General features: G+C 52.2%; 1 protein-coding gene across 1 annotated transcript; it reads left to right on the top strand.

The window, feature by feature from the left end:
* The first annotated feature begins 2,431 nt into the window (after positions 1-2,431).
* Positions 2,432-12,130, top strand: LOC135967002 (pepsin A-1-like). Its single transcript, XM_074012543.1, has 9 exons — positions 2,432-2,538; positions 2,904-3,066; positions 5,313-5,430; positions 6,295-6,413; positions 7,091-7,290; positions 9,222-9,338; positions 10,362-10,506; positions 10,608-10,706; positions 11,818-12,130. Exons 1-9 carry the CDS (start codon positions 2,483-2,485, stop codon positions 11,965-11,967), a joined length of 1,167 nt encoding a protein of 388 aa, XP_073868644.1. The 5' UTR covers positions 2,432-2,482; the 3' UTR covers positions 11,968-12,130.
* The last annotated feature ends 557 nt before the right edge of the window (positions 12,131-12,687 follow it).

Genomic DNA, 12,687 nt, shown 5'->3' with positions numbered 1-12,687 from the left:
CCACCACTGTCCCTGAACTTATCCACACTGCCCACTTCTGAATACTTACCTGGAGGCACTAGGGGTAACTTGGAGATTTTATAGAACCTGTGGCTCTCATGGCTGGACAGTCTGAGGATGCCCCAGGGGATGGGATTTCGGAACAAGACCCTGAGACAGGGCTTCCTATCTACCTGGTGACCTACCACCTCCCCTGTCCTCTTCCCCAGTAATTTATGTATCAGAGTTTTCACTCTACTTTGTCCACTATATAAAAGCTCACAAAGTGGAGGATCCATTGCATTGATAAGCATTCTCTTTTTTGTTGTTGGTGTTGTTTGTCTGTTTGTTTGTTTGAGACGGAGTCTAGCTCTGTCGCCCAGGCTGGAGTGCAGCGGCAGGATCTCCGCTCACTGCACTGTGTCCGGAATTGGTTCCTTCCGGTGGGTTCTTGCTCTCGCTGAATTCAAGAATAAAACCGCGGACCCTCACAGTAAGTGTTACAGTTCTTAAATATGGTGAGCCCGGAGTTTGTTCCTTCACATGTTCAGATGTGTCCGGAGTTTCTTCCTTCCGGTGGGTTCGTGGTATCGCTGGCTTCAGCAGTGAAGCTGCAGACCTTCTCGGTGAGTGTAACAGCTCTTAAAGGTGGAGTCCAGAGTTGTTCCTTCCTCCCGGTGGGTTCCTGATCTCACTGGCTTCAGGAGTGAAGCCGCAGACCTTCGCAGTGAGTGTTACAGCTCATGAAGGTAGTGCAGACCCAGAGAGTGAGCAGCAGCAAGATTTATTGCAAAGAGCGAAACAGCAAAGCCTCCACAGCCTGGAAGGAGACCGCTGCTGGCTCCGGTGGTCTGCTTTTATTCCCTTACTTGGCCCCACTCACATCCTGCTGATTGGTCCATTTTACAGAGAGCGGATTGGTGCATTTACAATCCATTAGCTAGATACAAAAGTTCTCCAACTCCCCACCCCATTAGCTAGACACACAGTGCTGACTGGAGCATTTACAAACCTTTAGCTAGGCACAGAGTGCTGATTGGTGCATTCACAATCCTTTAGCTAGACACAAAAGTTCTCCAAGTCCCCACCCGACTCAGAAGCCCAGCCGGCTTCACCTCTCACAACCTCTGTCTGCTGGGTTCAAGCGATTCTCCTGCCTCAGCCTCTCGAGTAGCTGGCATTACAGGCACCCACCACCATGCCCAGCTAACTTTTCTACTTTTAGTAGAGATGGGGTTTCACTATGTTGGCCAGGCAGGTTTTGAACACCTGACCTCTGGTGATTCACCTGCCTCAGCCTCCCAAAATACTGGCATTATAAGCGTGAGCCACGGCACCCAGCTAAGCATCCTCTTTCTAAGTCACTCACCCACGAGTATGAATTCTTTGCCCAGATTGCTTTGCTCCATTGTAGCTGATTTCAGCCCAGTTATAAGCCTGGAGAACCTGGAGAAATCACACCCAGGTGGCATCTCAAAGGTGGAGAGGGTGGGAAGGGACCAAAAGAAAGAGAAGAGGTGCAGAAAGGGAGGGACACAGATTCCAAAGAAATACCTGGCCGGTCGGTCTCAAGTTTGCCTCCTCCAGGAAGGGAAGGCAGCATTCTGCCAGTGCTCTCTCCCTCCTCCCCCATGTACTGCGCACATCTCCTTCCCAGACTCAGCCCAGTTGCCACCAAAAGCAAGCTAGAAGTCCCATAGGCTACTCACATGCCCAACAACCCCACACAATGACTCTAAACTGGGGAATTGTGTCCTTAGTCCCAAATGACCGACCGCCCAGTGTGCTGTGACTAAGCAGTGACCACAAGCAGTACCACCTATCACTGAGTCGGGGAGCTGCTCTCTAAGAACCCCAGCGGCGTGCCCCACTGGGACAAATCAGGCCACCTGGGGCTGCTTCCCATCTGTCTGTCCAATGCTGTGCTAAACGCACTTGTAACCAACTTTGTGGAAATGCTCAGCTTGTAAAATGTTAACGTGGGCCCTTGTCAATGCTAAAGAAATAAGCCTGTGACTGGGCGACAGAACAAAACTCCATCAGAAGAAAGAAAAAGAAAGAGAGAGAGAGAGGGAGGGAGGGAGGGAGGAAGAAAGGAAGAAAGAAAAGAAGGGAGGGAGGGAGGGACAGAGGAGGGAAGGAAGGAAGGAAGGAAGGAAGGGGAAGGGGAAGGAGAAGCAAAAGAAAAGAAAAACTAAGCCTTCAGGCCATTGCTTCTCTCTCCCTCTGCGGGTCAACCCCCATGGCAACCTCCCACCCCCGCCCCTGTCCGCAATGGCGCAAGGTTACAATGGAAAGTGCCTCCACTGGAACAGTCTCAGAACTGTTCTCGGGGCAGCGACAATCTTATCAGGAGCTTTTCTGTTTGGGATCAGGGGAACGGGTGACTTTCCAAGAGGCCGATAAGGCACGACCCAAGTTGTATATAAGGGGCAGCTCATGCTGCTGCTCTGCACCTTCCTCCCGTCTTGCTTCTCCCTGGAGTTGGGACCTGGGAAGAACCATGAAGTGGCTGCTGCTGCTGGGTCTAGTGGCGCTCTCTGAGTGCATCATCTACAAGTGAGTCCCAGTGGCATGGGTGTGAAGACGGCTGCCTCCCACATCGCCCTTCTTTACTCCTGTGTCTTCCTTCCTCCCTTTTTTCTCTCTCTCTCTTCGGCTGTCTCCATCCCCCTTCTCTGCCTCTCTCTCCACCCTTTGGGAGGCAGCTCTGCAGACGTGGTTAAAACTCAGGCCCAGCCTGAGTCTGGTTCCCAGCTCCAGCCCTAGTCAACTTAACTTCTTTGCATTATTGCACAGAAGTGGGAGCGTCTCCCTTCCTTCCTTCTTCCTCTCTTAGACCAGCTTCCCTTCCCTTCTGGGGCTGCCACAGAACCCGGTGAGCAGAATCCTCGCCTAATTCCTCTTCCTCCTCCAAACCACAGAGTCCCCCTCGTCAGAAAGAAGTCCTTGAGGCGCAACCTGTCCGAGCATGGCCTGCTGAAGGACTTCCTGAAGAAGCACAACCTCAACCCAGCCAGCAAGTACTTCCCCCAGGCGGAGGCGCCCACCCTGATAGACGAACAGCCCCTGGAGAACTACCTGGATGTGAGTGTGTGGGCAAGCGGCGGGGCCGGCTCTGAGGACTTGGCCCGCAGGAAAGAGGGTTTCCCTGGGGTCTTGGAGGACGGGCCGGGGCTCTGAGGCTCCAGGCAGTGACCCAGGGTCTGCCCCTAGGTGTCAGTGGCCCCGGGCAGGCAGGAAAGTTCACAGAGCTGTTGCTTCTTGTTCATTCATTCATTCTTTCACTCGTTCATGCAATGTTCACTTCTTCTGAGCGCCTCGTTATATGTCAGGGCCTCTGTGGGGCTCAGGAGGAAACACCAGTGAGCAAAGTCATAGCCAAGGAGAGAAAGACAGTAATCAAGGAGTCTTGCAAAGCAATGAAAAGAACAGGCAGCAGGAGGACCACAGAGTGAAGGTGTCACACTACGAGACTCTGCCACTTGGGCAGGGAGCCTCCCGGGAGCCATGCAGGAAGAGCGGGAATTTCCAAGAGAAGAAGACAGAACTCCGCACAGCCTGATCACTTGTGCCGAACCCTGTGCAGGCGGGAGCACAGGGCATTTGAAGGAGAGCGCAGAGGGAGGGAAGAAGGGTGCTGCAGACTGCGGCCCGAGGAGCCGAGGCGTAGACGGAGAGAGGCTCCATCCTAACTGCCACTGATTTATCTCAAACAGGGGGTGACAAAATCAGATCCGAGTTTCAGAAAGATCACTCTATTATTTGAGACCCGACAGCAAACACCCTGCCTTCCCACAGATATCGTATGTCCCCTCTGTGCCTGGCACAGGGCAGAGGGCACAGAGCAGTGATGACTGTGGTTCAGAGATTGGCCTCCGCCATCCAGCAGACCTGTTGCAAATGAGGGTTCTAGTGCCTCTAAGTCACAGGACATTGGCCAAGACATTTAAATCCTCTGAGCCTGTTTCTTGTCTGGAAAACAAAAACACTAATATCTACCAACAGAGGTTGTTGCCAGGAATTAACAGAATCATGTTTTCTGGAGTGCTTAGCATGGGGTCTGGCAGGCCCTTGGTAAGAGGCTTAGTTAGTGCATTTATTTAGTTAACAAATATTTAACAAATATTGGCACCTCTCTATGTGCCAGAGGCTATGCAAGTTGCCAAAACGATGGTGAATAAGCAAAGTTCCTGGAGCTTATATTCTACAGGGGATGACAGATAAGCAAGCGTGGAGGATAATTTCAGGTACTGATGAGGGCCAAGACAAATTAATTAATTGGACTATGGGGAAAAAGAAGATCGAGAGGGAGCAAATTTAGATAAAGTGGTCACAGAAGGACTGTTGGCAGAGGGGACATTTGACTAGAGACCTGAATGATTGATTTTTGAAAAAAAGATCAGCCAAAGAAAGATCTAGAATAAACATTTCCTAACACAAGGAATAGCCAATGCAAAGGCCCTGGGGCAGGAGTGACTAGTCATCGCCAAGGAGCAGCAAGCAGACCAGTGTGGCGGGAACAGAGCCGGCAAGCGGGGGAAATGCTGCCACTCAGAAGAAAAATACTGGTTGGTTGGCTGAGGTGGGTGGATCACTTGAGGTCAGGAGTTCAAGATCAGCCTGGAAACATGGTGAAACCCCGTCACTACTACAAAAACAAAAAATAGCCGGGTGTGATGGCACACACCTGTCATCCCAGCTACTTGGGAGGCTGAGGCAGGAGAATCACTGGAACCCAGGAGGCGGAGGCTGCAGTGAGCCGAGATCGTGCCACTGCACTCCAGCCTGGACAACAGAGCAAGACTTGCCTCAGAAAAAAAAAAGAAGAAGAAAACTACTGGCAATGCCCTTTCTTGCAACCTGCTCACACATCTAGATGTAGAAATAAGAAAACCAGCCAGGTTTCCATCTTTAGGTGGCTTGCTTAGCTTCTGATAAACAATTTAAGGCACAAGCACTTAAGCTGTCACTTGCCCAGTGCTAGAAGATTCCACCCCCATCCTCTGAGAACATGTGCTGTAAGGATGGGAAGACTGTGACAGACAAGACAACGGCTGAAGAGGGAGCAGCAGATTGTTAGGTGCTTGTGGTGCTTAGGAGAGAGCAGAAGGTAAATTGGGGGAGCAATCAGGGAAGACTTCAAGGAGGAAGGGACGCCAGGGCTGGGCTTTGAAGGATGAAGGCGGTGGCTGGGAAGAGAAAGACAAGAACTGTGAGGAAGGAAGGAAAAGGTAGAGAGGGCAACTGAGGAGGTGACCCAGAGACAGCCCTTAGGGAGGCCCCGACAGAGAGACCCCGGTCCATGAACTGCCCTGTCCCGGCCTCGACAGGTGGAGTACTTCGGCACTATCGGCATCGGAACCCCTGCCCAGGATTTCACCGTGATCTTTGACACCGGATCCTCCAACCTGTGGGTGCCCTCAGTCTACTGCTCCAGTCTCGCCTGCAGTAAGTTCCCAGCCCGCCCCACCCCACTCTCGCTCCCCAGCACCAGCTGACCCTGGGGAACCCTGGACACCCATGGGCTTCAGAGAGCTCCCACCTCAAGCCTGCTGGAGCCACTCAACAGGCATTTACTGTGCACCTACTATGTGCCAAGCACTGGGCGCAGGTGCTCCACGGGGTAAAGGGATGAGTGATATGATCCCTGCGGTCAAAGATTTTCCAGTCTGTGGGGAGAGAGAAGCTCCCCAAAATACCCACAGCCTGGGAGAGGAAATATAGGGGCCCAAAGCAAGACAGGGCCAACGGGCTGTAGAATAGCCTGCTAGGAAAGAGTCCAGTGTGAGGAAATGGCTCCAAAGCCTGGCTAGGACAGGCTAGAAGTGGGTGCTGAGCTCCTTTAAAAAAAAAAAAGAAAATCACTGTTTGCTAACGAAAGAGAGCTTGTCTTTGGAAGTCATGAACAATGTGTGTTGCGGGTTCCTTCCTCTTCTAATGTTTTCACCTGAGTTTTAATTAAGATGGGGTGCCTGTGTCATCATCCACATAACAGGAGCACTGGCCGCGGGCTGGGGGGTGAAAGCGCTCGTCACTGGGCAGCTACCAGCCTGCTCAGCTCAATGTTGGCCTTGGGAGTCCCCGGGAGGCCCTTGGGGTTGCCTGGGGACCTGCCATCAGTGAAGGGTCCCAGGAGTTCAATGAGACAGGACAGAACCTGGGGTCTCTTGGGGTACAAGGGTCTAGGGGGATAGGTCACTGCTCACCTCCAGAGCCCTTCCTGGGGCCAGGGCACCCCATCCCAGGAAGACGTCCCAGCCTGTGACCTTCACCTAGCTCTCAGAGACTGACAATCACTGCTTGCCGTTGCAGCCAACCACAACCTCTTCAACCCTCAGGATTCCTCCACCTACCAGTCCACCAGCGGGACACTCTCCATCACCTACGGCACCGGCAGCATGACAGGCATCCTCGGATACGACACTGTCCAGGTGGGCGCCCGCAGGCTGCCGCTGCATCCCGCCATCAGGCACCCCCAGAATCAGCTTATTCCAGCACGATGAGTCTCGGTGATCACAAAAGTAACCTGATTAGGGGTACGGGCTGGGGGAGAAGCAGCAGAGATGTCACAGACGTTGCTAGCTCGGGTGGCAGTGAGTAAAAGGGTGGGCTGCCGGGAGCCATAAGCCAGCCTCAGCTCCACCCAAGCAGAATGTTATGGAGGGTGGAGAGAGTCCGTAAAGGCTCAATTCTCTACTAGCACGTCCTCCTCTTCCTCCTTCTCCCAACCTGCAGCCCCCCCACGTCAGGAAATCTCCACAAGCCCTCTCTGCTACTTTTGGGGCATGGCAGGGGTCAAAGGCCCTGATTCGCCTGGGGTCTGCTTTGCATTTCTTCATCCGTAACACAAACACACAGTGAATCTGTTCTCCAGCAAAATCTCACACTGAGTCATAGACCGTGGCCATCTGCAGATCAGCTGCCATGGTTACCTCCAGCAGAGGAACGAGCATTCCAGGAGACGGTCCCTCTCCCCTCCTTCCGGGCTGATGCCCTGGAAGCCAAGTCCTGCATGGGATGAACCAGGGCAGCTGTGGGTCTGAGGCTGGCACCCAGAGCTCAGTGGACATGACCTGATGGTGAACATCATCTCGGTTCCCCCACCCAGGTTGGAGGCATCTCGGACACCAATCAGATCTTCGGCTTGAGCGAGACCGAACCCGGCTCCTTCCTGTATTATGCTCCCTTCGACGGCATCCTGGGGCTGGCCTACCCCAGCATTTCCTCCTCCGGGGCCACACCCGTCTTTGACAACATCTGGGACCAGGGCCTGGTTTCTCAGGACCTCTTCTCTGTCTACCTGAGCGCGTAAGTTGGGTGGAGAGGGGCCTCCTCCCACCTCCCCCTCCAGAGGTCACAGTGTTCTGGCCCAGCAGCAGCTGTTCAAGGCTGGCTGCGATGGAGAGGGTCTTGGGAAGCAAGGGATTTGGAAAGTCAATTTTTGAGGCTAGAGAAATGTGTCTTTGGAGAGTGATAGTGCCAAGTCTCTCTCTGACGGGCCATGTGCACTCCATCTCATTTACCAGCATCTTTATCCCCTTGATGTGCACAACTCAAATGTCCTCAGCCATTTGCCCCTCAGGGCCAGTTCCCTCATCCTTGGCCCCCAAAGATGCCACTGAAATGAATACACTTGGCCAGACACGGTGGTTCATGCTTGTAATCCCAACACTTTGGGAGTCTGAGACATGAGGATCACCTGAAGTCAGGAGTTCAAGACCAGCCCGGTCAACATGGCAAAACCCTGTCTCTACTAAAAAATACAAAAATTAGCCAGGCGTGGTGGCAGGCACCAGTACACCCAGCTACTCAGGAGGCTGAGGCAGGGAGAATCGCTTGAGCCTGGGAGGCGGAGGTTGCAGTGAGCCAAGATTGTGCCACTGCATTCCAGTCTGGGCAACAGAGCGAGACTCCATCTCAGAAAATAAATAAATAAATAAACAAACTGAATACACTTAAAACAGAACAAAATTCCATAACACAAAAATGAAAAGATTTGATCAAGATATATCATGGATGATGACATTTTTAAATCATGAAAGCAAGTTTCTTTTGTGATTTAATAAAACCTAGGTTCCATTTGTGACCGTGGGCTAATTCTAGGAATGAACAAAGAAATACATGAACAAACAAACAAATGAACAAAGAATAAATCAAATGTCAATTTGGGCTGAGTAGAGTGTTACGCAAGAATATCTGAGGGCATCATCCACTTTCTTAAGACACTCAACGTTCCTCTAACACTCACGAACGTCCTCGTCTTTTGAAAGGATTTGCCGTCATTCACTTGTTTCCTCGGTTCGTAACTACACATCTAGGTCCTCGCTATATAGCATTACACTGTGAGACGTTCACAGCAAAGGTGGGTGGGTTCAGTGAGGGGGTCATGTTTTATACATGGCCAGTTCTCCGATGACTGATTTCTTATTGCCATCTACATTTGTTCTGCATCTACCCTGAAACTGCAAAGATTTAGAAAATGAATATTGAAATAACAAGGACTCCTGCAATTTACAACAGGAAGGCTCTTTGTCATGTGTTCCTCTTGGCCAGTTGATGTTCAAGGTGGCTCTGAAACATAATCTGCCTTTATGAGCACTTAAATATTTCACGTGGGGCCGTTGTATCTCCCCAGCTAGATCTGAGTCTCTCAATCTGGGCATTATTAACATTTCAGACCAGCATAAGTCCTTGCCAGGGACTGTCCCATGCATTGTAGGACGTTTGGCAGCATCCCCAGCCTCTAAACATTAGATGCCAGTAGCATCCACTACCCCCACCCAATCAATCCAAAATGTCTCCAGACATTCCCCTGTGGGCAAAACTGCTCCCAGCTAAGAACAAGAGATCTCCACCATCAAGTCCTTAAGAGCCGACACTGTCACCCATTCACATCCCTGGGGTCGCCATGGCAACTAGAGTGAGTACCACAGTGGAAACCACACATCAACCTAAAAGACCCGTGTTCTTCCAAACGTAGTTCCACCACTCCCCCGCTGTGTGACCTTGGGCAGGTGACCTCACCTCCCTCAGGCTCAGTGTCCTCATGGGAAGTGGAAATAACAGTGACAGTGTCCACTGCGTGGGCCCTGGCCTAAGAGGACAAGAAACCACATTTGTCACACCCCAGGACAGCCTGCCAAGTGCCCAATCAAGGGTAGCTCCGAGGAGCCAACAGCAGATGTTCACACAAATGAACGAACAGAGAAATTCATGTCTTCTTCCCTCACTTTCCACAGCGATGACCAGAGTGGCAGCGTGGTGATATTTGGTGGCATTGACTCTTCTTACTACACTGGAAGTCTGAACTGGGTTCCTGTTTCTGTCGAGGGTTACTGGCAGATCTCCGTGGACAGGTGGGACTGCCACAGACAGGCAGCATCCAGGCCTGGGCCCCACATCCCATTTCCTTATGGATTCATAGCTAACCAGCTTTCCAGAATCCCCCCAGGGAGAGCTGACACAGGGGAACACACTCCAGGGGGAAGGCGGAAGTTGGCCCAGCCAGAGAAACCCTAGAAAGACACGTCCCGGGCGGAGGAGGGAAGAGCTGTCTGGGAAGCCGAGACTCTGCAAGCGTCAGATAGCCACTGTCCTAATAGTCACGGAGGCAGAACAATCCACCAGCATCCCTGGGGAAAGCTGGGCAACCACCTGTCCACACATCTCAATGTAACGGGCCTGGGAACCAGCAATGCTCCTCCCACTCGAAGAAATGTGTCACTTTCAGTCTAGAAGTAGGGCAAAATGGCTAAGAAATTGTGTGAAGTCATTTCTCAAGAGTGAACAATTCTCCAGGACAAGGACTTTCGGTACTAAAACCGGGACCATCCCAGGCAAACCAGGACACATTGATCACCTCATGTCTGCCCAGCCATGCTAGCATTTCACCAGTTCCTCCAACTCCTGCCCCAGTCCTCTGGTCTCTGTCCCTCCCCGCATACCGTCCCCTGTTGATGTCCTCCTTCTCTCTTCACCTGCCTGGAATCCCTGGGTGTCTGCTCCCCTGGCTGCTTCCCTCCACCGCCTCTCACCCTGGACGCTGTTTTGTTCCCTGCCGCACGCCTGGCTTATCATCCTGCCCTTCTGCCACCATAACTTATCTTGCCAGCCAGGCCGGGAGCTCCCTGCAGCCTGGAACTGTGAGGCTGTCTGGTTTAGCTTTGCGTTTCCCATGCCTGGCAGAGAGTAGGCACTTGTAAAATATTTGTTGGGTAAATGAATGCAGGATGAATGAATGTGTAAACGAGAGGAACAGAAATTTCACTCACTGGCCAATGGATGGGTGGGGAAGAAATGTCTGGGGTCACCTCCTGGTTCCTCCTTGGAGAGATGTACCCCTGAGGGCTCAGGAACCTTCACTTGCTTCTTGCCCTCAGCATCACCATGAACGGAGAGGCCATCGCCTGCGCTGAGGGCTGCCAGGCCATTGTTGACACCGGCACCTCTCTGCTGACCGGCCCAACCAGCCCCATTGCCAACATCCAGAGCGACATCGGAGCCAGCGAGAACTCAGACGGCGAGGTGAGTCCAGCCCCGACGGCTCTGTTCTACACTCAAATAGTGGGTGTGCCAGGCACACGGGACCAAAACCCTTGTAACTTTTCTCACCTCACTCTTTCCAGATGGTGGTCAGCTGCTCAGCCATCAGCAGCCTGCCCGACATCGTCTTCACCATCAACGGAGTCCAGTACCCTTTGCCACCCAGTGCCTACATCCTGCAGGTGAGGGGGCTCTGGACCATCCACTAGAGGGGCTCACACAGAATGTGGCCACAGAGTCCCCTCTGCAGAGGGAAAGTGCGCTTCCACGAGCTGAAGCCGAGAGGCAGAGGCAGACGAACATCTGCCCCAGACAGCTCCGGAGGGAAGGAACAGATTGAAAACAAACGCAGGAATAAGAACTTGGATACAGCCCCCTAAGGGAACAAGTGAAGCAAAGGTTAATGGAGGGAAAAGAGGATTCTATTTGGACCCCTGGGTCCAAGTCCTGGGTCTGAATTACCAGCCCATTGATTCTGAGCAAGCCATAGCTCATCTCAGCCTCAGTTTTCTCATCCAAAATGTAGACATGGCAGCTTTCCCCACCCTCAGAGTGCGGTTAGGTTAACCAAGTGAGACTGATCACATCAGAGCTACCAAGGGTTGGGTAAAGGGAAATCCTCATTTCCATAGGCTGGGGCTTCCGACAAACCTACCATCTCTACCAGGTAGCAAATCTTTAGCTGTACGAGCCACAGGAAAACTCTCCCTTCTATTACTATAACGTCAGGTGGAAAACTGATTTTGCCAGTGGACTGATGTTACTCAACAAGAAGCACTGATGCCTGGGCTCCCCCAGTGATTTGATTACATTAGGAGAGGGCAAGGCCTGAGCAATGGGATGGGGCTACGGGGGTTCAAAGCTCCCCAGGTGACGTGCAGACAAGGTCACAGCCCAGTGACTTAGTGAGGCAAGAGGCTAACAGCTCCTCCGGTTTGCCCCTGGTCGGGATCACAATAATCATGAGAAAAGGCTGTGTGGGCTGAGTTTTCACACTCCTTCCTACCAGCTGAATTCTCCCCAAGGCCTTAGCTCTGATGCTGATGTCAGGGTTCCTGTGCCTGCCAGAAACGCCAGATAATGTCCAGTAATGCGTAGAAACCAATCGTGCTGTGGACAGCTTCTACAGGCCAACTCCAGGCCAACAACAGCCGAGTCCCTGGACACTGAGCCAGGAAGCTCCTCCTTGCACATGCCTTGCAGCTGGACATGGGCGCCCTGGATGTTTATCACCCAGTGCCTGTCACTGCTGAATCGGCGTCTCAACTCCACTTTTATTCTCCTTTTCTCCAGAGCCAGGGCAGCTGCATCAGCGGCTTCCAGGGCATGGACGTCCCCACCGAATCTGGAGAGCTTTGGATCCTGGGTGATGTCTTCATCCGCCAGTACTTCACTGTCTTCGACAGGGCAAACAACCAGGTCGGCCTGGCTCCCGTGGCTTAAGCCCAAGTCTTTCCAGCCACCTCCCAGGAAGATCTGACCTCCGTCCTCTGCCCACTTTAGATGTATCTAATTCTCCTGACTGTCCTTCCCAGGGGAGTGTGGAGGTCTTGGTCCTGTTCCCTGTCTTACCAATAATGTAGAATAAAAACATAACCTACTGAAACAGGTTTTGTGGAGCCGCTTCTCTTTGCTGGTCTTTTTCCTTCACATCACTGGGGTTAGAACGCCAGGGCAGGGACCAAAATGACCACATCCACTTGGATGGCAGCCAACAGGGTGACCCCAGCAGCGGACACTTCATGGTAGAGCCAGGAAGACAGAGGCCTGCAGGGGGCTGTGCTGGAAGCATCATAAAAAGACCTGGGGGCCAAAAATGCTGGGCTCATTCTCTTCTCATAGAAGGGACAGTGAGAGCTGAGATCGTGCCATTGTACTCCAGCCTGGGCAACACAGAGAGACTCCATCTCAAAAAAAAAAAAAAAGAAAGAAAAGAGAGAGAAAAAAAGAAAAAATAGCACTGAAGCTCTTAGTTGAGGGAGTCAACTTCTTACTTCTGCCAAAACCAGTAAGAGATTATGACAAGGCTGGGAGCAGTGGCTCATACCTGTAATCCCAGCACTTTGGGAGGCTGAGACAGACAGGTCACAAGTTTGAGACCAGCCTGGCCAACATGGTGAAATCCCGTCTCTACTCAAAATGCAAAAATTAGCTGGGCGTGGT

Source organism: Macaca fascicularis, chromosome 14 (genome assembly GCF_037993035.2).
Source record: "Macaca fascicularis isolate 582-1 chromosome 14, T2T-MFA8v1.1".
NCBI classification, from domain to species: Eukaryota; Metazoa; Chordata; class Mammalia; order Primates; family Cercopithecidae; genus Macaca; species Macaca fascicularis.
Note: the sequence above shows the minus strand (reverse complement) of the source record. Positions and strands in the feature narration are given on the sequence as shown.

What these genes read in the sequence shown, in the direction of transcription:
- LOC135967002 (XM_074012543.1), top strand. Translation starts at nt 2,483, where the DNA reads ATGAAGTGGCTGCTGCTGCTGGGTCTAGTGGCGCTCTCTGAGTGCATC. An exon ending in TCTGAGTGCATCATCTACAA is followed by an intron (nt 2,539 to 2,903) that starts GTGAGTCCCAGT and finishes TCCAAACCACAG; the next exon opens with AGTCCCCCTCGTCAGAAAGA. An exon ending in CCAGTGCCTACATCCTGCAG is followed by an intron (nt 10,707 to 11,817) that starts GTGAGGGGGCTC and finishes CCTTTTCTCCAG; the next exon opens with AGCCAGGGCAGCTGCATCAG.